Source organism: Acomys minous (assembly GCF_964271855.1).
Source record: "Acomys minous genome assembly, chromosome: 8".
Classification (NCBI taxonomy): Eukaryota; Metazoa; Chordata; class Mammalia; order Rodentia; family Muridae; genus Acomys; species Acomys minous.
In genome coordinates, this window is record NC_140489.1 from 30801094 (window position 1) to 30819575 (window position 18482).

The following is an 18482-nucleotide window of genomic DNA, read 5'->3' on the forward strand; positions in this document are numbered from 1 at the left end:
GTGATATTATTTAACTCCAGCATTTTTCTGTTTGATTTTTGTTTGGATGACCTGTCTGTTGTTGAGAGTGGGGTATTGTAGTTACCTACTATTGTTGTATTAGGTTCAATGTGTTGTTTTTAGCTAATGTTTCTTTTATGAACTTGGATACCCTTGTGTTTGGTGTATACATATCTAGAATTGCATACAGTCTTAGTGGGTTTTTCCTTTAACGAGTATGTACTGTCCTTCCCTATCTCTTCGGATTAGTTTTGATTTGAACTCTGTTTTGTCTGATATTAAATTAGATACACTTCCTTACTTCTTGGGTCCATTTGTTTGGAATGCCCTTTTCCAACAACAAAAAAGTCCTTAGAGGTAAGGTACGTTTCTTGGATGTAGCAAAAAGATGGATCCTGTTTTCTTTCTTTCTTTTTTTTTTACTTTCCCCCCTAAGATTTATTTATTTATTATGTGTACAGTGCTTTGCCTACATGGCAGAACCAGATCTCATGGTTGTGAGCTACCATGTGGGTACTGGGAATTGAACTCAGGACGAGCAGCCAGTGCTCTCAACCCCTGAGCCATCTCTCCAGCTTGGATCCTGTTTTCTAATCCAATCTGTTAGCTTAAGTTCTTGGGATTTCATGTGATCAAAGTATATAATCATATCCATATTTTTCTGGATTTTATTGAGTTTTCTATGTTTCATAAGGGATGTTAGTTTTTAGTTTTCTTTTGTGATATAATTATATAGTTTTGGTATGACAATAACAGCACTGCTAATGACTTCATAGCATGAAATACAAAATATCACCTCCAAAATTGTACATAAAGGATTTATATTAATTCTTCTGGGCAGTGGTGGCACAGGCCTTGAATCCCAGCACTTGGGAGGCAGTGGCAAACCTCTGAGTTTGAGGGCAGCTTGGTCTGCACTGTGAGTTCTAGATAGCTAGAGCTACACAGAGAAACTCTGTCTTGAAAAAACAAAACAAAAACAAAAAATAAAGGGTTTACATGAAATCTTAGTTAAATGTTCGGTAGAGTTCCCCAATGAAGCCATCCAAAATCCAGGCTTTTCTTGCTGATTTAGTCTGTATTTGTTACATGTCTAATCAAACTTGCTGTTTCTTAAGTTTGTGTTAGCTTATGTCTCTCTAGTTTTTTCCATTTTATGTTAAGTTACATATTTTTAATTTTTCTTTATATATATATTTAACTTTTTATTATTATGTTTCTTTTTAAAACATATACATTTATATTATTACACATGAATAAAATAAACTACATACAGCAGGAAGAACCACAAGACAATCAGGAATTATATAAATGTTACATTCATAATGATTTGGCTATTTGTATTTGGCAAACTTGAAGTAAACATCTCTCCTGTCTTGTTGGGTCTAAATTTCTTAATGAAGATCAATATCTATCATATCTCATCTCTATTAACTTAAAACATCTATCTTGATCTAAAAACATCTTAACCCCTAACCTACTAAGCTTAATTGTAAAGCCAAATTATCTGGTCTTTAACCTCATCAGAGACTTGAGAAGGAATAAAACTTAATTACCTGAGTGAACCGGAAGTGCAGGTTAGCAGCTACCAAAGTGAAAAAATGACTGAGCCAGTTTACTGCTTAAACAGTCACCCAACACTCTTTAACTTTGGAGCATCATCTTCAGCCTTCTAGCCCATTTTATCTGACAGACGTATATTATTTGGGAGGCAGGAATTATTGAGGACTTGCTTAACTTGTCTTGGCAGAGTTCAGCCGTCGACTCTGCCTGCATTTAAGCTTGCCCATTTTAAGGTAGAATTCTGTCAGTGGCAGAAACGAGGACATTTTGCCCAGTGGCTGGTTTGCCGCATTTGAAGTCAACTCCATAAAGAGGTTCTTTGATACTCATCATCTTCTTTGAGGTAAGCTGGGTGTTGCCAGGAGTTAACTTGTCTTGTTGTCAAAGAATCTTTAGAATAATAAAAACATCTTTAAATGTCACATTCTGTGGGTCTCTGAGGCTTTTGAAGACCTTATTTAACTATTTTACCTTATATATCTATAGAATCATATCTATCTGTTAGACTTGGATATATATTCTTGTGATAAAATTAGACTAGTATTTGACACGACCGTGATTTGTTCAACTAACAATTAGCTTGTATTACTTAATTATCCTAAGTAGGCTGCAGCACCACTTTCAAGGTATTGGAAGTAAACCTTGTATTATAATTGAGTTGGATGGGTATAATACCTCACATTAGAGTAGAAATATATATGTAATATGTGTGAAGAATAACCATATATTTGGATTCTATACCAGTGTATCAGAATTATACTTATTTTGCATCAATATACAAAATTCTATACCAGTGAATTAAAAATAACTTTATTTGTGAGTAGCAATTAAGGCCTTAAATTGAGGAGTAGATTCAATAATCTACCTTTTGTTCTATCTCCCTTATATTTCTATATCTCCCTTTCTTTCCAGCTCCCATATATCTCCTTACCTACAAAAGAAAGATAAGGAAAAGAGAGCTTTATTTATATTTTGTTTGTTTATTTTTGAGACAGGGTTTCTCTCTGTAGCCTTGGCTGTCTAGGATTAACTCTGTAGACCAGGCTGGCCTTGAACTCACAGATATCTACCTGCCTCTGCCTCCTAAGTGCTGGCATTAAAGGCGTGCACTGGGCCTTTGTTTACTTTTTTGAGACAAGCCTTTGTTTACTTTTTTGGGACAGAGGTTCACTGTGTAAACCAAAGCTGGTCTGGTGCTAGCTATGCAGAGCAGGCTGATCTCAAACTCAGAGAGGGACATCCACCTGCCTCAGTTTCCTGAGTGCAGGGCCTAGCTTAAATTAAAATAAACAAACAAACATTTATTTGTGTGTGGGGGGGCAGCGTGCCATAATGAGCATGTGGGGTGAAATACAATTTGTGGGAGTCGGCTCTCTATCATGTGGGTTCCTGGGATCAATCTCTGGCTGTCAGGCTTGGTAGTGAGTGACTTTACCCACTGAGCCATCTCCCTATAATTTATTTGTATAGTTTATAGTGTTTGTGTACAGATACCCTCCATCCCCCACTAGAAATGATGAATCAGCCCTCTCAACTTCCATCCTTTTTCCTTTTAAAATTCTGGACTTTGTACTTTACATTGAGCCCCAGCTGAGACCCTCTTTCATTCTTGATTTTAGTAATTTGATTGATAGATTTGTTAGTGTAAACCCTTGGTATCTTTATTAGTGTCAGTAAATGTGCTGGCTAGTTGTCTACTAAACAAAAGCTAGGATTATCTGGGAAGTGGTAACCTCAACTGAGAAAAAGTCTCCATCAGATTGGCCTGGGGGAGGTGTACTTTCCTGATTAATGATTGGTATGGGAGGGCCCAGCCTATGTGTGTGGTGCTGCCCCTGGGCAGCATTGTATAAGAAAGCAGGCTGAGCAAGTCAGTAAGCAGCACCCATCCATGCCTCTGCTTCAGTTCCTGCTTGCAGGTTCCTGTTTGAGTTCCTGCCCTGTCCTCCCTCAGTGCTGACTGTGTAAGCCAAAAGCCTTTCCTTCCCCAGGTTGTTGTTGGTCATGGTGTTTGCCACAGCAAGAGAAGCTGGACTAGGATAATAAGACTCAGAGTAATAGCTCTTCTCTCTCTTCTGATGTTGGGATTTGTAATTTTCTTTATGAATGTACATACTTCTGTGTGCGTGCACCTATGTGTGTCTGTATACAATGGATGATGTGTGACAAAATCTCTAGAGGAATGCATAAAGAATTAAAAATCTTTACCGCAGGCTAGCCCCGTATTTTACATATAAAGATTCAGCTAATAAGGCAAAATCTATCTATTTATTATCTATCTATCTATTACAGGCTTGCCCTTGATTTTGGTAATAAAGATTCAGCTAGTAAAACTAATAAAGTTTACCAAGGCTCATATCTAGAGGACAATTGGTCAAGGCCAACTTAGGGCAGTAGAGACAAACTCTGAATAAGGAATTTGATAGCATTGGTTGCCCCTGTTCAAGAAAAATGAACTTCACTGGGTGAGTGGGAGGGACTCTTGACTGATTTTCCTCCTCACTTTGAGTTTTGAGCTACATGACTGTGACCTAGTTAAAAACTGCGGAGAGTTAGGGGTCTCAGGTTTTTAGCCTGAGTTCATTTCCTTCCTCATCACTGATTCTCTTTCCTTTCCCCCTCCTGATCTTGGTGGGTGGGCAGTGCGGCCAGCTCTGAAAGCGATCTGAAGGTGAAAGGTTCTGACCCTGCTGCAGGTCTGTGGCTAACAAAATGCTTCTCTCTCTGGCCCCTGCAGATCGACCTGCTGGTTGGGCCGAGTGTATCTTTGAGGAAGAGATATCTGAACTTGAGCCTGTCTTCCCCAGGTAAACTTCTTCCCAGTTTCTAGTCTGGGCATGAGTGCACTGGCTGTGCTGAGGCTGATTGGGAATGCTTTCTAAGCTGCCTTCCTTCCCTAATAAGCTTATAGAGGGATGGGCATGTATGTAAAAGGTAAGGTGATAGTCTTACAGGTGACAAACTTCTATATAGTTAAAAAAAAAAAAAAGTTGGGGCTGGAGAGATGGCTTAGTGGTTAAGAGCACAGCCTGCTCTTCCAAAGGTCCTGAGTTCAATTCCCAGATACCACATGGTGGTTCACAACCATCTGTAATATGATCTGATGCCCTCTTCCAGCCTACAGGTGTATATGCAGCCAGAGCACTGTATACATAAAAATAAATAAACAAATATTTTTTTAAAAGTTGGATGTGGAGGCACACATCTTTAATCTCTTTCCTTTTCTTGAGAGAGGAAGCCTCCAGCAGACTTGCTGACCACAGAGTAATGGGGATGAGGAGTGTGGGGGTGGGTAGGTCTCAGCATTCATTTCTGTTTCTAGGTTCATTTAGCCTCTCTTATTCCTATGGGAAGGAATTTGATGCCACTGAGTAATGCATTAATTTTCCTGTTGCTGTGATAAAATACCGTGACAAAAGCAGCATTAGGGAGAAAGGGTTTATTACACAAGTGGCAAAGTCATGGCTGGTCATGGGCACCTGCAGCCAGGGGACAGGAAGTGAATGCCAGTGCTTTGCTTACTTTTTCCTTTTGTTGAGTTCAAGACCTCTGCCCATGGAAGGTGCCACCACAGTTTAGTTAGACTTCCTGTCTCAATATAGATAATTCCTCACAAGCATAACCAGAGGTGATTCTGTTTTGGGGGGAAAGGGGGTATTTCCAGACAGGGTTTTTCTGTGTGGTACACCTGGCTGTCCTGGACTCACTTTGTAGACCAGGCCGACTTCGAATTCACAGAGATCTACCTGCTTCTGCCTCCCCAGTGTTGGAATTAAAGGCGTGCGCCACCACACCTGGCCAGAGGTGATTCTAAAATCCTGTCAAGTTGACAGCACTAGCCATTGCAACTCTAATGTCACCTGGGCAATGAACTGTGTGACTTTTTAAGTTTTAAATTTATTTTTATAAATTTATTCACTTTACATCCCAATCCTACCCCTCCTTCATCTCCTCCTGGTCCCACCTACCCTCCTCTTTACCCCCACCCCCCTCCCCTAGTCCTCAGAGAGAAGGAGCCCTCCTCCCCTACCAACTGACCCCAGCCTATCAAGTCTCATTAGGACTGTCTGCATCCTCTTCCTCTGTGCCCTGCTAAGACACCCTGACAGGGGGAAGTGATCAAAGAGCAGACGACAGAGTCCATGGCAGAGACAGCCCCTGCTCCACATATGAGGGGACACATATGGAGACTGAGCTGCCTATTGGCTACATCTGAGCAGTGGCCCTAGATTCTCTCTATGCATGGTCCTTGTTTGGTGCATCAGTCTCTGCAGGGCCCCATGGGCCCAGATTTGTTGGCTCTGTCGGTCTTCTTGTGGAGCTCCTGTTCCTTCTGGTCCCTCTATCCCCGCCCGCCCCCCCCATAAGACTCCCTGCCCAAAGTTTGGCTGTGAGACTCAGCTTTTACTTTGACCCCCACTGTGTGGAGTCTTTCAGAGGACCTCTATGGTCCTGTTCCCTCTCTTCAGCTGCTTCCAGTGTCTATGCTGTATGCTCTTCTGAATGAGAATTAAACATCCTCCCTTGGGTCCTCCTTGTTACTTTGCTTCTTTATGCCTTCCCTCCCATTTTCCCCTTATTCCCCTCCCCTATGACTGTTCCTGAGGGGGATTACCTCCTCCTTTGTATGCTCATAGGGCATCAAGTCCCTTCTTGGTAACCGGCTATCCTTCCTCTGAGTGCCACCAGGTCTCCCCCTCCAGGGGACATGATCAAATATGAGGCACGTACCACAGTTTCTTTATCCATTCTTCGGTTGAGGGACCTCTGGGTTGTTTCTAGTTTCTGGTTATTACGAATAAGGCTGCTATGAACATAGTTGAGCAAATGTTCTTGTTTTATGGTAGAGCATCTTTTGGGTGTATGCCTAGGAGTGGTATATAGCTGGGTCTTGAGGTAAAACAGTTCCCAAATTTCTGAGAAAGCCTCAAATTGATTTCCAAAGTGGTTGTTGTTACAAGTTTGCACTCCCACCAGCAATGGAGGAGTGTTCCCCTTTCTCCACATCCTCACCAGCTTGTGCTGTCACTTGAGTTTTTGATCTTAGCCATTCTGATAGGTGTCAGATTGAATCTCATAGTTGTTTTGATTTGCCTTTCCCTGATATGACTAAGGACATTGAACATTTTTTAAAGTGCTTCTCAGCCATTTGATATTCTTCTTTTGAGAATTCTCTGTTTAGCTCTGTACCCCATTTTTAATTGGATTATTTGGTTCATTGTTGTTTAATTTCTTCAGTTCTTTTTTTTTTTACGGTAACACTTTTCTGTTTATTGAACCTGCCTACCCCCCCCCACCCTGCTCCAGCCCGCTTTGCTGGGCCCTTGGTCCCAGGGGCAGGGGCAGGTGGGGGGGGGGAAGAGGAGGGGTCTGTGCTGCATTGTCTGCCCTCAGCGGCTGCAGCAGCAAGCTGGCTCTGGTGGCGACCAGCGGTGAGCAGTCCTCTTCAGTTCTTTATAAATATTAGCCCTCTGTAAGATGTAGGGTGGATGAAGATCTTTTCCCAGTCTGTCATTGACAGTGTCCTTTGCTTTACAGAAGCTTTTCAGTTTTATAAGGTCCCATTTATTAATTGTTGATTTTAGAGCCTGAGCTGTTGGTGTTCAGTTCAAGAAGTTGTCTTCTGTGCCAAGGAGTTCAAGGCTCTTTCCCGTTTTTCTCTTCTAATAGATTTAGTGTTTCTGGTTTATATTAAGGTTCTTGATCCACTTGGAATGTAGTTTTTTTAATGTAGTTTTGTGCAGGGTAATAAATATTAATCTATTTGCATTTTACTGCACATAGACATCTAGTTAGAACAGCACCATTTGTTGAAGATGCTGATTTCCACTGTATAGTTTTGGCTTCTTTGTCAAAAATCAAGTGTTTGTAGGTGTGTGGGTTTATTTCTGTGTCTTTGATTCAATTTTATTGCTCCATCAGTCTGTTGCTATGTCAGTACCATGTAGTTTTTATTACTGTTGCTCTGTAGTACAGCTTGACATCAGGAATGGAGATAGCTTCAGAAGATCTTTATAGTACAGGATTGTTTTATCTATTCTGGGTATTTTTTCCATATGAGGTTAAGAATTGTTCTTTCATAGTCTGTAAAGAATTGTGTTGGTATTTTGATGGAAATTGCATTGAATCTGTAGAGTGCTTTTGGTAAGATGGCCATTTTTACTATGTTTATCCTACCGATCCATGAGCATGGGAGATCTTTCCATCTCCTGATATCTTCTTCAGTTTCTTTTTAAAAATATTTATTTATTATTTTGTATGTATTTATTATTATGCATGTACACCTGCAGGCCAGAAGAGGACATTAGATCTCATTATAGATGGTTGTGAGCCACCATGTGGTTGCTGGGAATTGAACTCAGGACCTCTGGAAGAGCAGCCAGTGCTCTTGACCGCTGAGTCATCTCTCCATCCCCATTCTTCAGTTTCTTTCTTCAGAGACTTGAAAGTTTTTTCATACACGTCCTTGAGTTATACCAAGTTGTGTGTGTGTGTGTGTGTGCGTGTGCGTGTGCGTGTGCGTGTGTGTGTGTGTGTGTGTGTGTGTGTGTGTATGTGTATGTGTCTGTTGTGAAGGGTGTTGTTTCCCTAATTTCTTTCTCAGCCCATTTGTCTTTTGTATAAAGGAGGGTTACAGGTGTTTTGTTTTGTGGTTGTTTTGTTTTGAGTTAATTTTGTATCCAGGCACTTTGCTGAAGGTGTTTATCAGTTGTAGGAGTTCCCTGGTAGAATTTTTGGAGTCACTTATGTATACTATCATATCATCTGGGAATGGTGAAACTTTTACTTCTTCCTTTCCAATTTGTATCCCCTTAATCTCCTTTAGTAGTCTTATTGCTCTAGCTAGGATTTCAAGTACTATATTGAAGAGATACCAAAAGAGTGGACAGCTTTGTCTTGTACCTGATTTCAGGGGAATTGATTTAAGTTTCTCTCCATTTATTTTGAAGTTCGTTATAGACTTGCTGTATATAGCCTTTACTTTAGGTATTTGTTTAGTTATGTGCCTTGTATCCCTGATCTCTCCCAAGACTTTTTAACATGAATGGATGTTGGATTTTGTCAAGTGCTTTTTCAACATCTAAGGAGATGATCATGTGGGTTTTTTTTTTCCAGTTTGTTTATATGGTGGATTACAACCACCCTTGAATGCCTAGGATGAAGGCTACTTGGTCAGGGTGGATGATATTTTTGATGTGTTCTTGGATTTGGTTTGTGAGTATTTTATTGAGTATTTTAGTGTCAATGTTCATAAGGGAAATTGGTCTGAAATTCTCTTTGTTGGGTCTTTGTGTGGTCTAGATATCAAGGTGACTGTGACCTCATAGAATGAGTTTAGTTATATTCCTTTTGTTTCTATTTTGTGGAATAGTTGGAAGAGTATTGGTATTAGATCTCCTTTGAAGGTCTGGTAGAATTCTGCACTGAATCCATCTGGCCCTGGACTTTTTTTGGTTGAGAGACTTTTGATGACTGCTTCTATTTTCTTAGGGGATATAGGACAATTTAATTTGTTTACCTGATCTTGAATCAGTTTTAGTAAGTGGATATTTCTATAAAAGTGTGCATTTCATTTAGATTTTTAAATTTTGTGGCATATAGGCTTTTGAAGTAAGACCTAATAATTCTTTGGATTTCCTCTGTGTTTGTTGTTATGTCCCCCTTTTCATTTCTGATTTTGTTGATTTGGATAGTGTCTCTCTCCCTTTAAGTTAGTTTGGTTAAGGATTTGACTATCTTGTTAATTTTCTCAAAGAGCCAGCTCTTGGTTTTGTTGATTCTTTGAATTGCTGTCTTTATTTATTTCAGTCCTGAGTTTATTTGCTGCTTATTTCTCTTAGATGTGTCTGCTTCTTATTTTTCTCCTTATAGCTTCAAATGTGCCATTGAGTTGCTTGTATGAGATGTCTCCAGTTTCTTTATGAAGGTGCTTGGTGCTATGAACTTTCCTCTTAACACTACTTTCACTGTGTCCCATAAGTTTGGGTATGTTGTGCCTTCACTTTCATTGAGTTTTAGGAAGTCCTTAATGTCTTTATTTCTTCCCTGGCTCAGTTGTTGTTGAGTAGAGAGTTGTTCTGCTTCCCTGCATGTGTTTGCTTTTTGTTATTTCCGTTGTTCATGGTGATCTGAAAAGAGAAGAGGGATTATTTCAATCTTCTTGTATCTGTTGTGGCTTGCTTTGTGACCAACTATATGGTTAATTTTGGAGAAGGTTTTGTGTTTGAGTCAAAAGTTCTATAGATGTCTGTTAGGTCCATTTGATTCATGATATCAGTTTGTGTCATTATTTTGGTTTAGTTTCTGTTTTCTTGACCTGACCTTTGGTAAGAGTGGGGTGCTGAAGTCTCCCACTATTAATGTGTGAGGATTGATGTACACTTTAAGCTTTATTAATGTTGGTTTACAAATGCAGGTGCCCTTGCATTTGGAGCATAGATGTTCAGAATTGAGATGTCATTTTGGTGGATTTTTCCATTGATTAGTATGAAGTGTCCTTCCTCATCTCTCTTGATTAATTTTAGATGAAAGTCTATTTTATTAGATACTAGAATGACTACTCCAGTTTTCTTCTTGGGTCTGTTTGCTTGGAAAATCTTTTCCAGCCCTTTACTCTCTGGTAATGTCTTTCTTTGTGGCTGAGGTTTGTTTCTTTTTTCCTTCCTTCCTTCCTTCTTTCCTTTCTTTCTTTTAAAGATGTATGTATGTATGTATTTATTATGTATACAATGTTCCGCCTGCATGTTTACCTGCATGCCAGAAGAGAGCACCAGATCTTATTATAGATGGTTGTGAGCCACCATCTGGTTGCTGGGAATTGAACTCAGGACCTTTGGAAGAGCAGCCATCCCTCCAGCCCCAAAGTGTGTTTCTTGTATGCAGCAGAATGATAGGTCCTGTTTATATATCCATTCTGTTAGTCTGTGTCTTTTTATTGGAGAGTTGAGTCCATTGATGTTGAGAGATATTGATGACCAGTAACTGTTCGTTCCTTTTATTTTGATGTTGGTTGTGGTAGTGTATTTGTGTGCTTGTCTTCTTTTGGTTTTGCTGTTATTTATATCCGATGGGTTTTTTTGGGGGAGGGTGTAGCTAACCTCTTCAGGTAGGAGTTTTCCTTCTAGTATCTTTTGTAGGGCTGGGTTTGTGCATAGATACTGTTTAAATTTATCTCTGTCTTGGAATATCTTGTTTTCTCCATCTATGAGGATTGAAAATTTTACAAGGTATAGTAGTCTCTTAGGTTTATAAGATGTCTGCCCAGGCCTTTCTGGTGGTTATGATCTCTGCTGAGAAGCCAGGTGTGATGCTGATAGGTTTGCTATTATATGTTACTTGGACTTTTTCCCTTGCAGCTTTTAATATTTTTTCTTTGTTCTATACATTTAGTGTTTTGATTATTATGTGGTGGGAGGATTTTCTTTTCTGGTCTAATCTATTTGGTTTTCTGTGGGTCTTTTGTATGCTTATAGACATCTTTTTCTTTTGATTGGGGAAATTAATTTTGGTTTTTGGTTTTATTGAGGAGGGTTTCTCTGTGTAGCCTTGGATTTCCTGGACTCAGTTTGTTGACCAGGCTGGCCTCAAACTCACATCAATCGGCCTGCCTCTGTCTCCCGAGTGCTGGGATTAAAGGCGTGCACCATGAAAATATTTTTTAAATAATTTATTTAATTTTGTTTTATATGTATTAGTGTTTTTGCCTGCATTCATGTCTATGTGAAGGTGTCAGATCCCTTAGAACTGGAGTTATAGACAGTTGTGAGCTGCCATGTGGTTGCTGGGAATTGAACTCAGGACCTCTGGAAGAGCAGCTTGTGCTCTTAACCACTGAGCCATCTCTCCAGCCCCCTTGTTGAAAATATTATCTGGGCCTTGGAGCCAGGAATCTTCTCTTTCTTCGATTCCTGTTATTCTTAAGTTTTGTCTTTTCATGATGTCCTTAATTTCTTAGATGTTTTATATAAGGGATTTTTTTTAAGATTTAACATTTTCTTTGATGGATGTGTTGAATGATTATTAATATTTAGTATTAATAATAACTTAAATAAAATCAGTGGTTACTCCTTAACCAGCTTTATACCCAAATAACCACACAGAGAGACTAGGATCTATTTAGTTAGCCTATAGCACAATGCTGCGCAATAATTACTCAGTAATAATTACTCGTAAACCTCCATAATTCCAGTTTTCCTTTGTGGATATACCATGGTCACGTCATCTCCAGTATCCTGGTGTCTTAGTTAGTGTTCTATTGCTGTGATGAAACACTATGACCAAGGCAGATTTTAAAAGAAAGCATTTAACTGGGGGTTGGTTACACTTTCAGAGGGTTAATTCATGACCATCATGGCAGGAAATATGGTGTTCTCATCTACAGGAGGCAGGCAAAAAGAGAGGGACAAGGGGGATGCAGAGGGGGGCTGGAGAGAAAGGGACACACACACATATATACAGAGAAAGAGGAGAGAGAGGAGACTGACTGGGCCTGATGTGGGCCACCCCCACGACTCACCGCCTCCAACAAGGCCACACTTCCCAGTCCTCCCCAAACAGTTCCACTAACTGGGGACCAAGTATTAAAAAATTTGCCTATGGGGGCCTTTCTCTCTCCCTCTCTCCCTCCCTCCCTCCCTCCCTCTCTCTCTCTCTGTCTCTCTGTCTCTCTCTATCTCTCTATCTCTCTTTCTCTCGTGTGTGTGTGTGTGTGTGTGTGTGTGTGTGTGTGTGTGTGTGTGTGTGTGGCCTTGGCTGTCCTGGAGTTACTTTGTAGACTAGCCTGGCCTCAAACTCACAGTGATCCACCTGCCTCTGCTTCCCTGAGTGCTGGGATTAAAGATGTGCACCACCACACCTGGCTGGGGGCCATTTTCATTCAATCCTATATGCCTAGGGTTTCCACTGAAGTGTAACTGTAACTTCACAACCTTATACAGCCTCTCAGAACATCCTTATAGTGACTGTAACAGTGCCACAAGCTGCTGAGTGTCAGCAACATCTGAAACCATCATTAGGGATTATCCTTTTAAAAATCTTCATAAAGCCCATGGAAAAAGTGACACGAGGAAATGTAATGTGTTTTGTTAGTTGACATCTTGCCTTCTGTCCCTGTAGGACAATAGGCACCGTCCAGCACTGCCTCCACCTGACCTCAGTATATACCCATTTCCTGCCCCAGCACGGCCGCCCAGAGGTCACGACGATGCCCTTAGGTCTTGGGATGACAGTGGATTACATTTTTTTCTCAGCCGAATCCTGTGAGAATGAGAACAGAACTGGTAAGCCTGGTGGTGAAACACGGGTTTCTAGAAGCCACCCCGGGGTGCCTGGGGCATTGATGGTAGGCTGGGTCTTGGTGGCCTGACTTGGGCTGCAGGAACCTGAGCATCAAAGACGCAGACGTCGTGCTAGCTTTGTGTACATCCTTCATGTAGGCTGCCTTCCTTGCTTGCTTTCTCCTTTTCTTGCAGAGTCAGGCTTGGGGCAGGAGAATAGTCATTTGTTTTCCCATCATGGAGGTGTTAAAAGTAGAGCACTAGAAGTAACTAGACCAGTCTAAGGGCAGAAGGCGGGCAGGGACTTGCTAAGGGCAGACCCTGTTTTTTCTTGCCAATAGTTATGATGAGCAGCTCACTAGCCCGATATCTAGTTTGATTATTATTTTTTAAATATTCGAATTGCCTGTTTAGAATCATATTTTATATGAGGGATCTATATTTATAGATCTCTTGAAAAATCAAAAACCTTGTAATGTTGGGCCCAGAAACTGTGTTCCATTTGTCCCTGACAGAATGTCAGGTGGTGGGTGCATGCATGTATGAGCATGCATGTGTATGTGTGTGTGAGGGAATGTCATTTACGTTAAAGTGAAAGTTCTGAGGTCCACATCTACCATGCCACACGGTTGTGGCTTCTACTTTGTGCCCTAGATCACAGGCTGGATCGAGATGGGACTCTGAAGCTCCTGGGCCGCCTCTCCCTCCTCTCTGAAGAGATCCTCTGGGCTGCCAATGGCTTACCCAACCCCTTCTACTCTTCAGACCATCTCTGCCTGCTAGCCAGCTTCGGCATGGAAGTGACTGCCCCATGAGGGCCCCCAGGGAAAGAGCTCACTGGATCGGACGACTGCAAATGCCCCGTGCTGTGGAAACTTACGTCCCTTCCCTTGTTCCCTCCTGCCCGTGGTTAGACTTTATCCAGGCCTGTCCACGTTCTCTGTGGTCCCTGCCCTGTCCCAGCCTCTTCCTAATATTGTGCCACATGCTAGGTGGCCCTGGGAGAGGTGGAAAGCTTTTCCCCTTCCTTCCATGTACCCAGCGCCCCCTCCCCCATTGATTTTTAATGACCAGGGTTGCGGGAGTTATTGATCTCATTGGTTATTTACTTTCAGGCCATTTCTTGGTGGCACCCTTTGACCCAACCGTCCCCCTCCCTTCATGACCTCTGGGCTCTGGCACGCACATGCAAGGTGTGTGTAAAGCATGGGTTCTCTTGGGATGGGACTGCCCAGCACAGCCAGGCCTGCCTCTGCCTAGTACATGTGCCACTGTGAGGTGATGGGCTATGGACAGGCTGAGAGCATGACATAGTAGCTGTGTGCTGCCAGGAGGCCACAAGTGTGGGGCCCTATTTTCCCTTTCATTAGTCAGTCATCTAGGCATCCTGGGCACTTTTTATTTCTGGAGACAAATTGGCCCACAGCCTGGAGCAGCAGCTCAGGGACACACCATACCCCAGATCTCCTCAGACCCAGATGATTTTGGTAGGACTTCCCTGAGGAAGGCAGTTTGATGTCTTGTGTTGGGGTTCAGTGGGCTGGGACAGTGTCGTGAGGTTTAAAGCATTTTAATGGTAAGGAGACTGAGCCTTCAGGGAACTGTTGTCTCACCAGGCTCTGCAGACCTGGGCAAGGGTTGGAGTCCCAGTAGAAGAAGCAGGAGGCTCTACAGCAGCCTTAGCCAGCACTGGAGCCTGGGGCTTGACCGCTGACCTCTGCACACCTAAGAAAATTACTTTTCTTCTTCCCACTCTTTTTTCCCCACCTCTGCCTCCTGCCTTCCTTGTTCCCTTCCATTCTCTCACTGGAGAGGCCTTCTGCAGCTCAGGCCAAAATATCTCAACAGTAGCCTGGCTTCGAGCAAACTAGATCTAAAAACTCAGAATGGCTGTGCCTGCAAATTTGTTCTTTCTTTCTTCCTCAAACAAAGGGTTCCCTAACGTCCTTAATGTAGCCTATACCATGTCACCTGCATGCCTTACTCATTGCTGGGAGTATAGTCAGATCCTCCACATAGCTTTAACTCAGAGTATCTGCTGGCCTTTGTTGGTTTGTCTGCTCTGCTCTCCCTGAGACTGGAGGGCACTGACTGTGCTTAGGCACGGTGGGCCAGGCGTCATGTTCTTTCCTTTACTTGAAAGCCAGAGACTGGCCGGAACGCTGCTGCTGCACTCCGACCCTCAGCTCCCCGTGCCCAGGTTCTGAGGGAACGTCTTTTCCTGTGTGTGTCTGTTTTTAAGTTTTGTTTTCTGGGTACTGGACATTTGCCTGTCTGAGCCCCAGGCCCATCTGTCCATAGCCTACTTTTCACCATTTCTCTCTGGATACCTCCTGAGATGGTTTCACAACCATGCCCTGTTGGTTCTCAGGAGAAGGGCCACTGATTGTTCCCTCTGCCAGGAAGTGCGGGCTCAACTGCTAAAGAAGGTGGAGAGCCAGGGCTTGATGGTTTAGCTTTTCCTTGTTTCTTATTTGTTTCTGTTTTAGAAATGAAGTGTGGGGGTTTAAAGGGCATATAAACTGCACTCTGGAGCCAGCAGAGCCAGGCAACATTTTTCCAAATAAAGGCTAATCATGCCCCCTCCATTGTTGGCCTTTTCATTAGAACTCTGAAAAACGTGAGGTTTGAGAGAGTTGGAGGATGTGGTGGGCGCAGAAGGGTGTGAGGGGCCTTAGGATGGAAATGGAGAACAGAAGCTAGCCATCTGTCTCTGTTATCTTCCCTGTGTTCTGAGACTTGGGAGGAAGAGGGTTTGAGTGAAGTCCCCTGCCCTGCCATTCTCTGTCCCAATGTGAGAAGAGAAGGGCTCTAATTTAGCTGCGCTCTGCTCTTATTCCATCTGCTGCCTGTGTCTCTCTGTAGACTGCAGACTTTTACAGATGGGTCGCGGTGGAAAGTGGGATGTTCCTGGTCAAAGCAGTGGCAGCTGCGTGAGGCATGATGCATGTGGCAGATGCCTCTTGCTGGGTATCTATTTCTGATCATCTCTTGCAGTCGAGCCAGGGCTGAGCTGTGGGCCATCTGTCGTTGGAAACACTCCTCTTCCTTGCTGGGCCTAACTGCTGATCTTACGTTGTCCTCTGGTCTCCCTATGCAGTATACCAAGCCAAGGCCAAGCGAGGCAAGGTGTAGTTTTCTGTCTTATCTCAACAGATTGCCAGCCCCATGCTCAATCTCAAGTCGTCTCTCCAGGGACCTGGCATTGTTCAAAGCCACCTGGAGCTGTTCTGGGTCAGGATCCACAGACTGAGGAGAAAGCAAATTTAGCCAGGGAATAGGATTAAGGAGCCTTACCTTGGCCAGGCTGGCTGATGACTAGGTAAATCATGTAATCCCTCCTCCACCTTTGAGTTTGCAGTTTGAGTACTTCACAGGGCTTTGTAGGTCTATGTTGCTTGTGCCAAAGCAAGAAAGGGATGCTAAGAGTGCCAAAAATTTTGGTGGGAGATTGGGTTGGATGGTTGTCCTCAGAAAGGTTGGATGCCCGGTCCTGTGGGCTGGGAGGGTTTGGAAAGCTCCAAGCTTTGAGTTACCATTCTGGTGCACTCTTTCCTTGTGTGGAGGATCCCCCAGTGCCTTGCCTCAGTCACTAAACACACACTCAGAATTTTGGTTAGCAGTTTGCATTGAATTTCCCTTTCATGTGCGTGTGTGTGTGTGTGTGTGTGTGTGTGTGTGTGTGCGCGTGTGTATGTGTGTGTGTGTGTGCGTGCGTGTGCACGCGCACGCGCGCAAGGATGCATGTTCACGTGGGTGCACGTGTACATGGATGCTTGTGAATGGGTGTGTACATGCATGTAGAAACCAGAGATCAACTGTTGTTGTTGTCATTCCTCAGGATCTATCCACGGTGTTTTTTGAGACAGGGTCAGTCATTGGCTTAGAACTCACAAAGTTTAGACTGGCTGGCCTGTGAGCTCCAGGGCTGCTCCTTTCTGCTTCCCCAGTGCTTGCATTCCAGTTTTAAGTAGATTCCAAGGATCCAACTCAGGTCCCCATGCTTGCATAGCAAACACTTTACTGATCTGTTTCCCCTCCCACTTTCAGGACAAAGATAACCACTCTGCTAGGAGGGCAGTAGGGGTGTGGTCTTGATAGCCTCTTACTCCCCAGGAAGCAGAAACCCTGCGGCAGACCCAGAATCTTGAATCTTCCGCTTACTTTTTTGCTGGCATATGCTCCTCAGACATAGCCTTTCAGAGGCACAGGGCAGCCAGGCTTTCTTGCAGGTTGCCCATCTCGGAGCAGGGGCCTGGGAGAGGAGCTCAGAAACAGCTTTCAGCCGGAGACCAGGAAGGGCTTGCTTTCTCTCCAGTTCCTATGCTGGTATGTAGTGACTCGCTGGAGAATGGGGTTTTGGTGTGTTAAGTAATGCACAGTACAGCTTCTCTTTTCCCAGGGCATGACGGCCCATCTCTGGTTTCCAGGAAGGAGCTGTGTGGGACCCAGGACCCCCAACAGCCTGTCCTTTAATTGTTGAATCTAGAAAGCCTGGTGTGGTGGTGCAGGTCATCCTGGGGCAGAAGAACAGGGATTCCATGTGGTCTGCAGAGAGGCTGGCCCTTGTGTACTGTCTCCAGTCCCTATGATCTACCAAGCAAGACTGCAGCTAGCCCTGGAGAAAATGACTTCTTACATTCTATTCTTATATTGAATTCTTGGAAATTTTGTTTCCCATTAGCAAATTCTCACTGGCTAGAGATTGGAAAGAGTTGTCATGTGAGCTAGCTCAAAGAGCTGGCCTGTCTCTTCCACCCAGCAGGCCTCAACAGCTGGTTCTCCATCCAACCTTGGCAAACACTAAGTGTTCCCAGGCAACCTGCATCTGGGTCAATCTTAGTCCTTGGTATGACAATTGCTTTCCATTGCCATTGCCCGCCACAGAGGCAGTCAAAATGCAAGGTCCTGGCAGATGGGGAGGAGGAATCAGTGCACCAGTCTCTTTAGGGATTTTGGGAATAGTCAATTTAGTCATGCCTAAATGAGGCAGGCCCTGGAAGAACCTGGGCAGCAGAGAATAAGGTAACCACGTCTCCCAGGAAACTGGGTTCTGAGCAGCCTGGAGGTCAGCAGCAATACATCTGCAGTCTGTGGAGTTGGCTTAGCAGTGACCATGATGAGCCTGACTCAGTAATGGCCTATGATCACTCCAAGCCTTTTGTCTCCCTCGATCAGGAGCAGTTGGCCCAGAGTGGCCTGTACCATTGGGGCTTCCCACCAAGCTCTCTGCTGCGTTTCACTGTAACTAGACTTAGATTGTGTAAACAGCACATCTCCCATGGAATGCCATGCATTCACTGTATCCACATATTGTGGTTACCTTTGGGTAACTGTTTTTTTAATTTTTAGGGAGTGCTGTATTTTGGCTGGTAATAACTCTACCTCTATTTAAGGGTATAATCCAAACTAACCCCAGGTTGCTCTCCTCTCCAGCTGCCATGCTGACCCCAAGCCTAGTCATCAGACCACTGAAATGACAGAGACAGAGGCTTTCTATGCTACTGTCCTCCCAGCTAGGACGGGATGGTTTGGCTGGGCTGTCACATGGCCTGCCTAATGAGTTTTATTCGTAAGCTCAATGAGACACATGTGATAAGTGATTTGGGCTGACAGACACTGGGCTTTAAGAATTCTGTGTTG

The 18482-nt window shown here is 43.4% G+C and overlaps 1 protein-coding gene across 5 annotated transcripts in view; it reads left to right on the forward strand.

The window, feature by feature from the left end:
* Positions 1-15425, forward strand: part of ANGEL1 (angel homolog 1) — a 46435-nt gene extending 31010 nt beyond the window's left edge. For all 5 annotated transcript variants that reach the window (XM_084792696.1, XM_084792700.1, XM_084792697.1 and 2 more), the window contains 3 exons: positions 4301-4370; positions 12679-12842; positions 13494-15425. In XM_084792696.1, coding sequence (XP_084648822.1) covers positions 4301-4370; positions 12679-12842; positions 13494-13654 — 395 coding nt within the window. In that variant the 3' untranslated portion in view covers positions 13655-15425. The remainder of the gene's footprint in view (positions 1-4300; positions 4371-12678; positions 12843-13493) is intronic.
* Positions 15426-18482: the final 3057 nt, after the last annotated feature.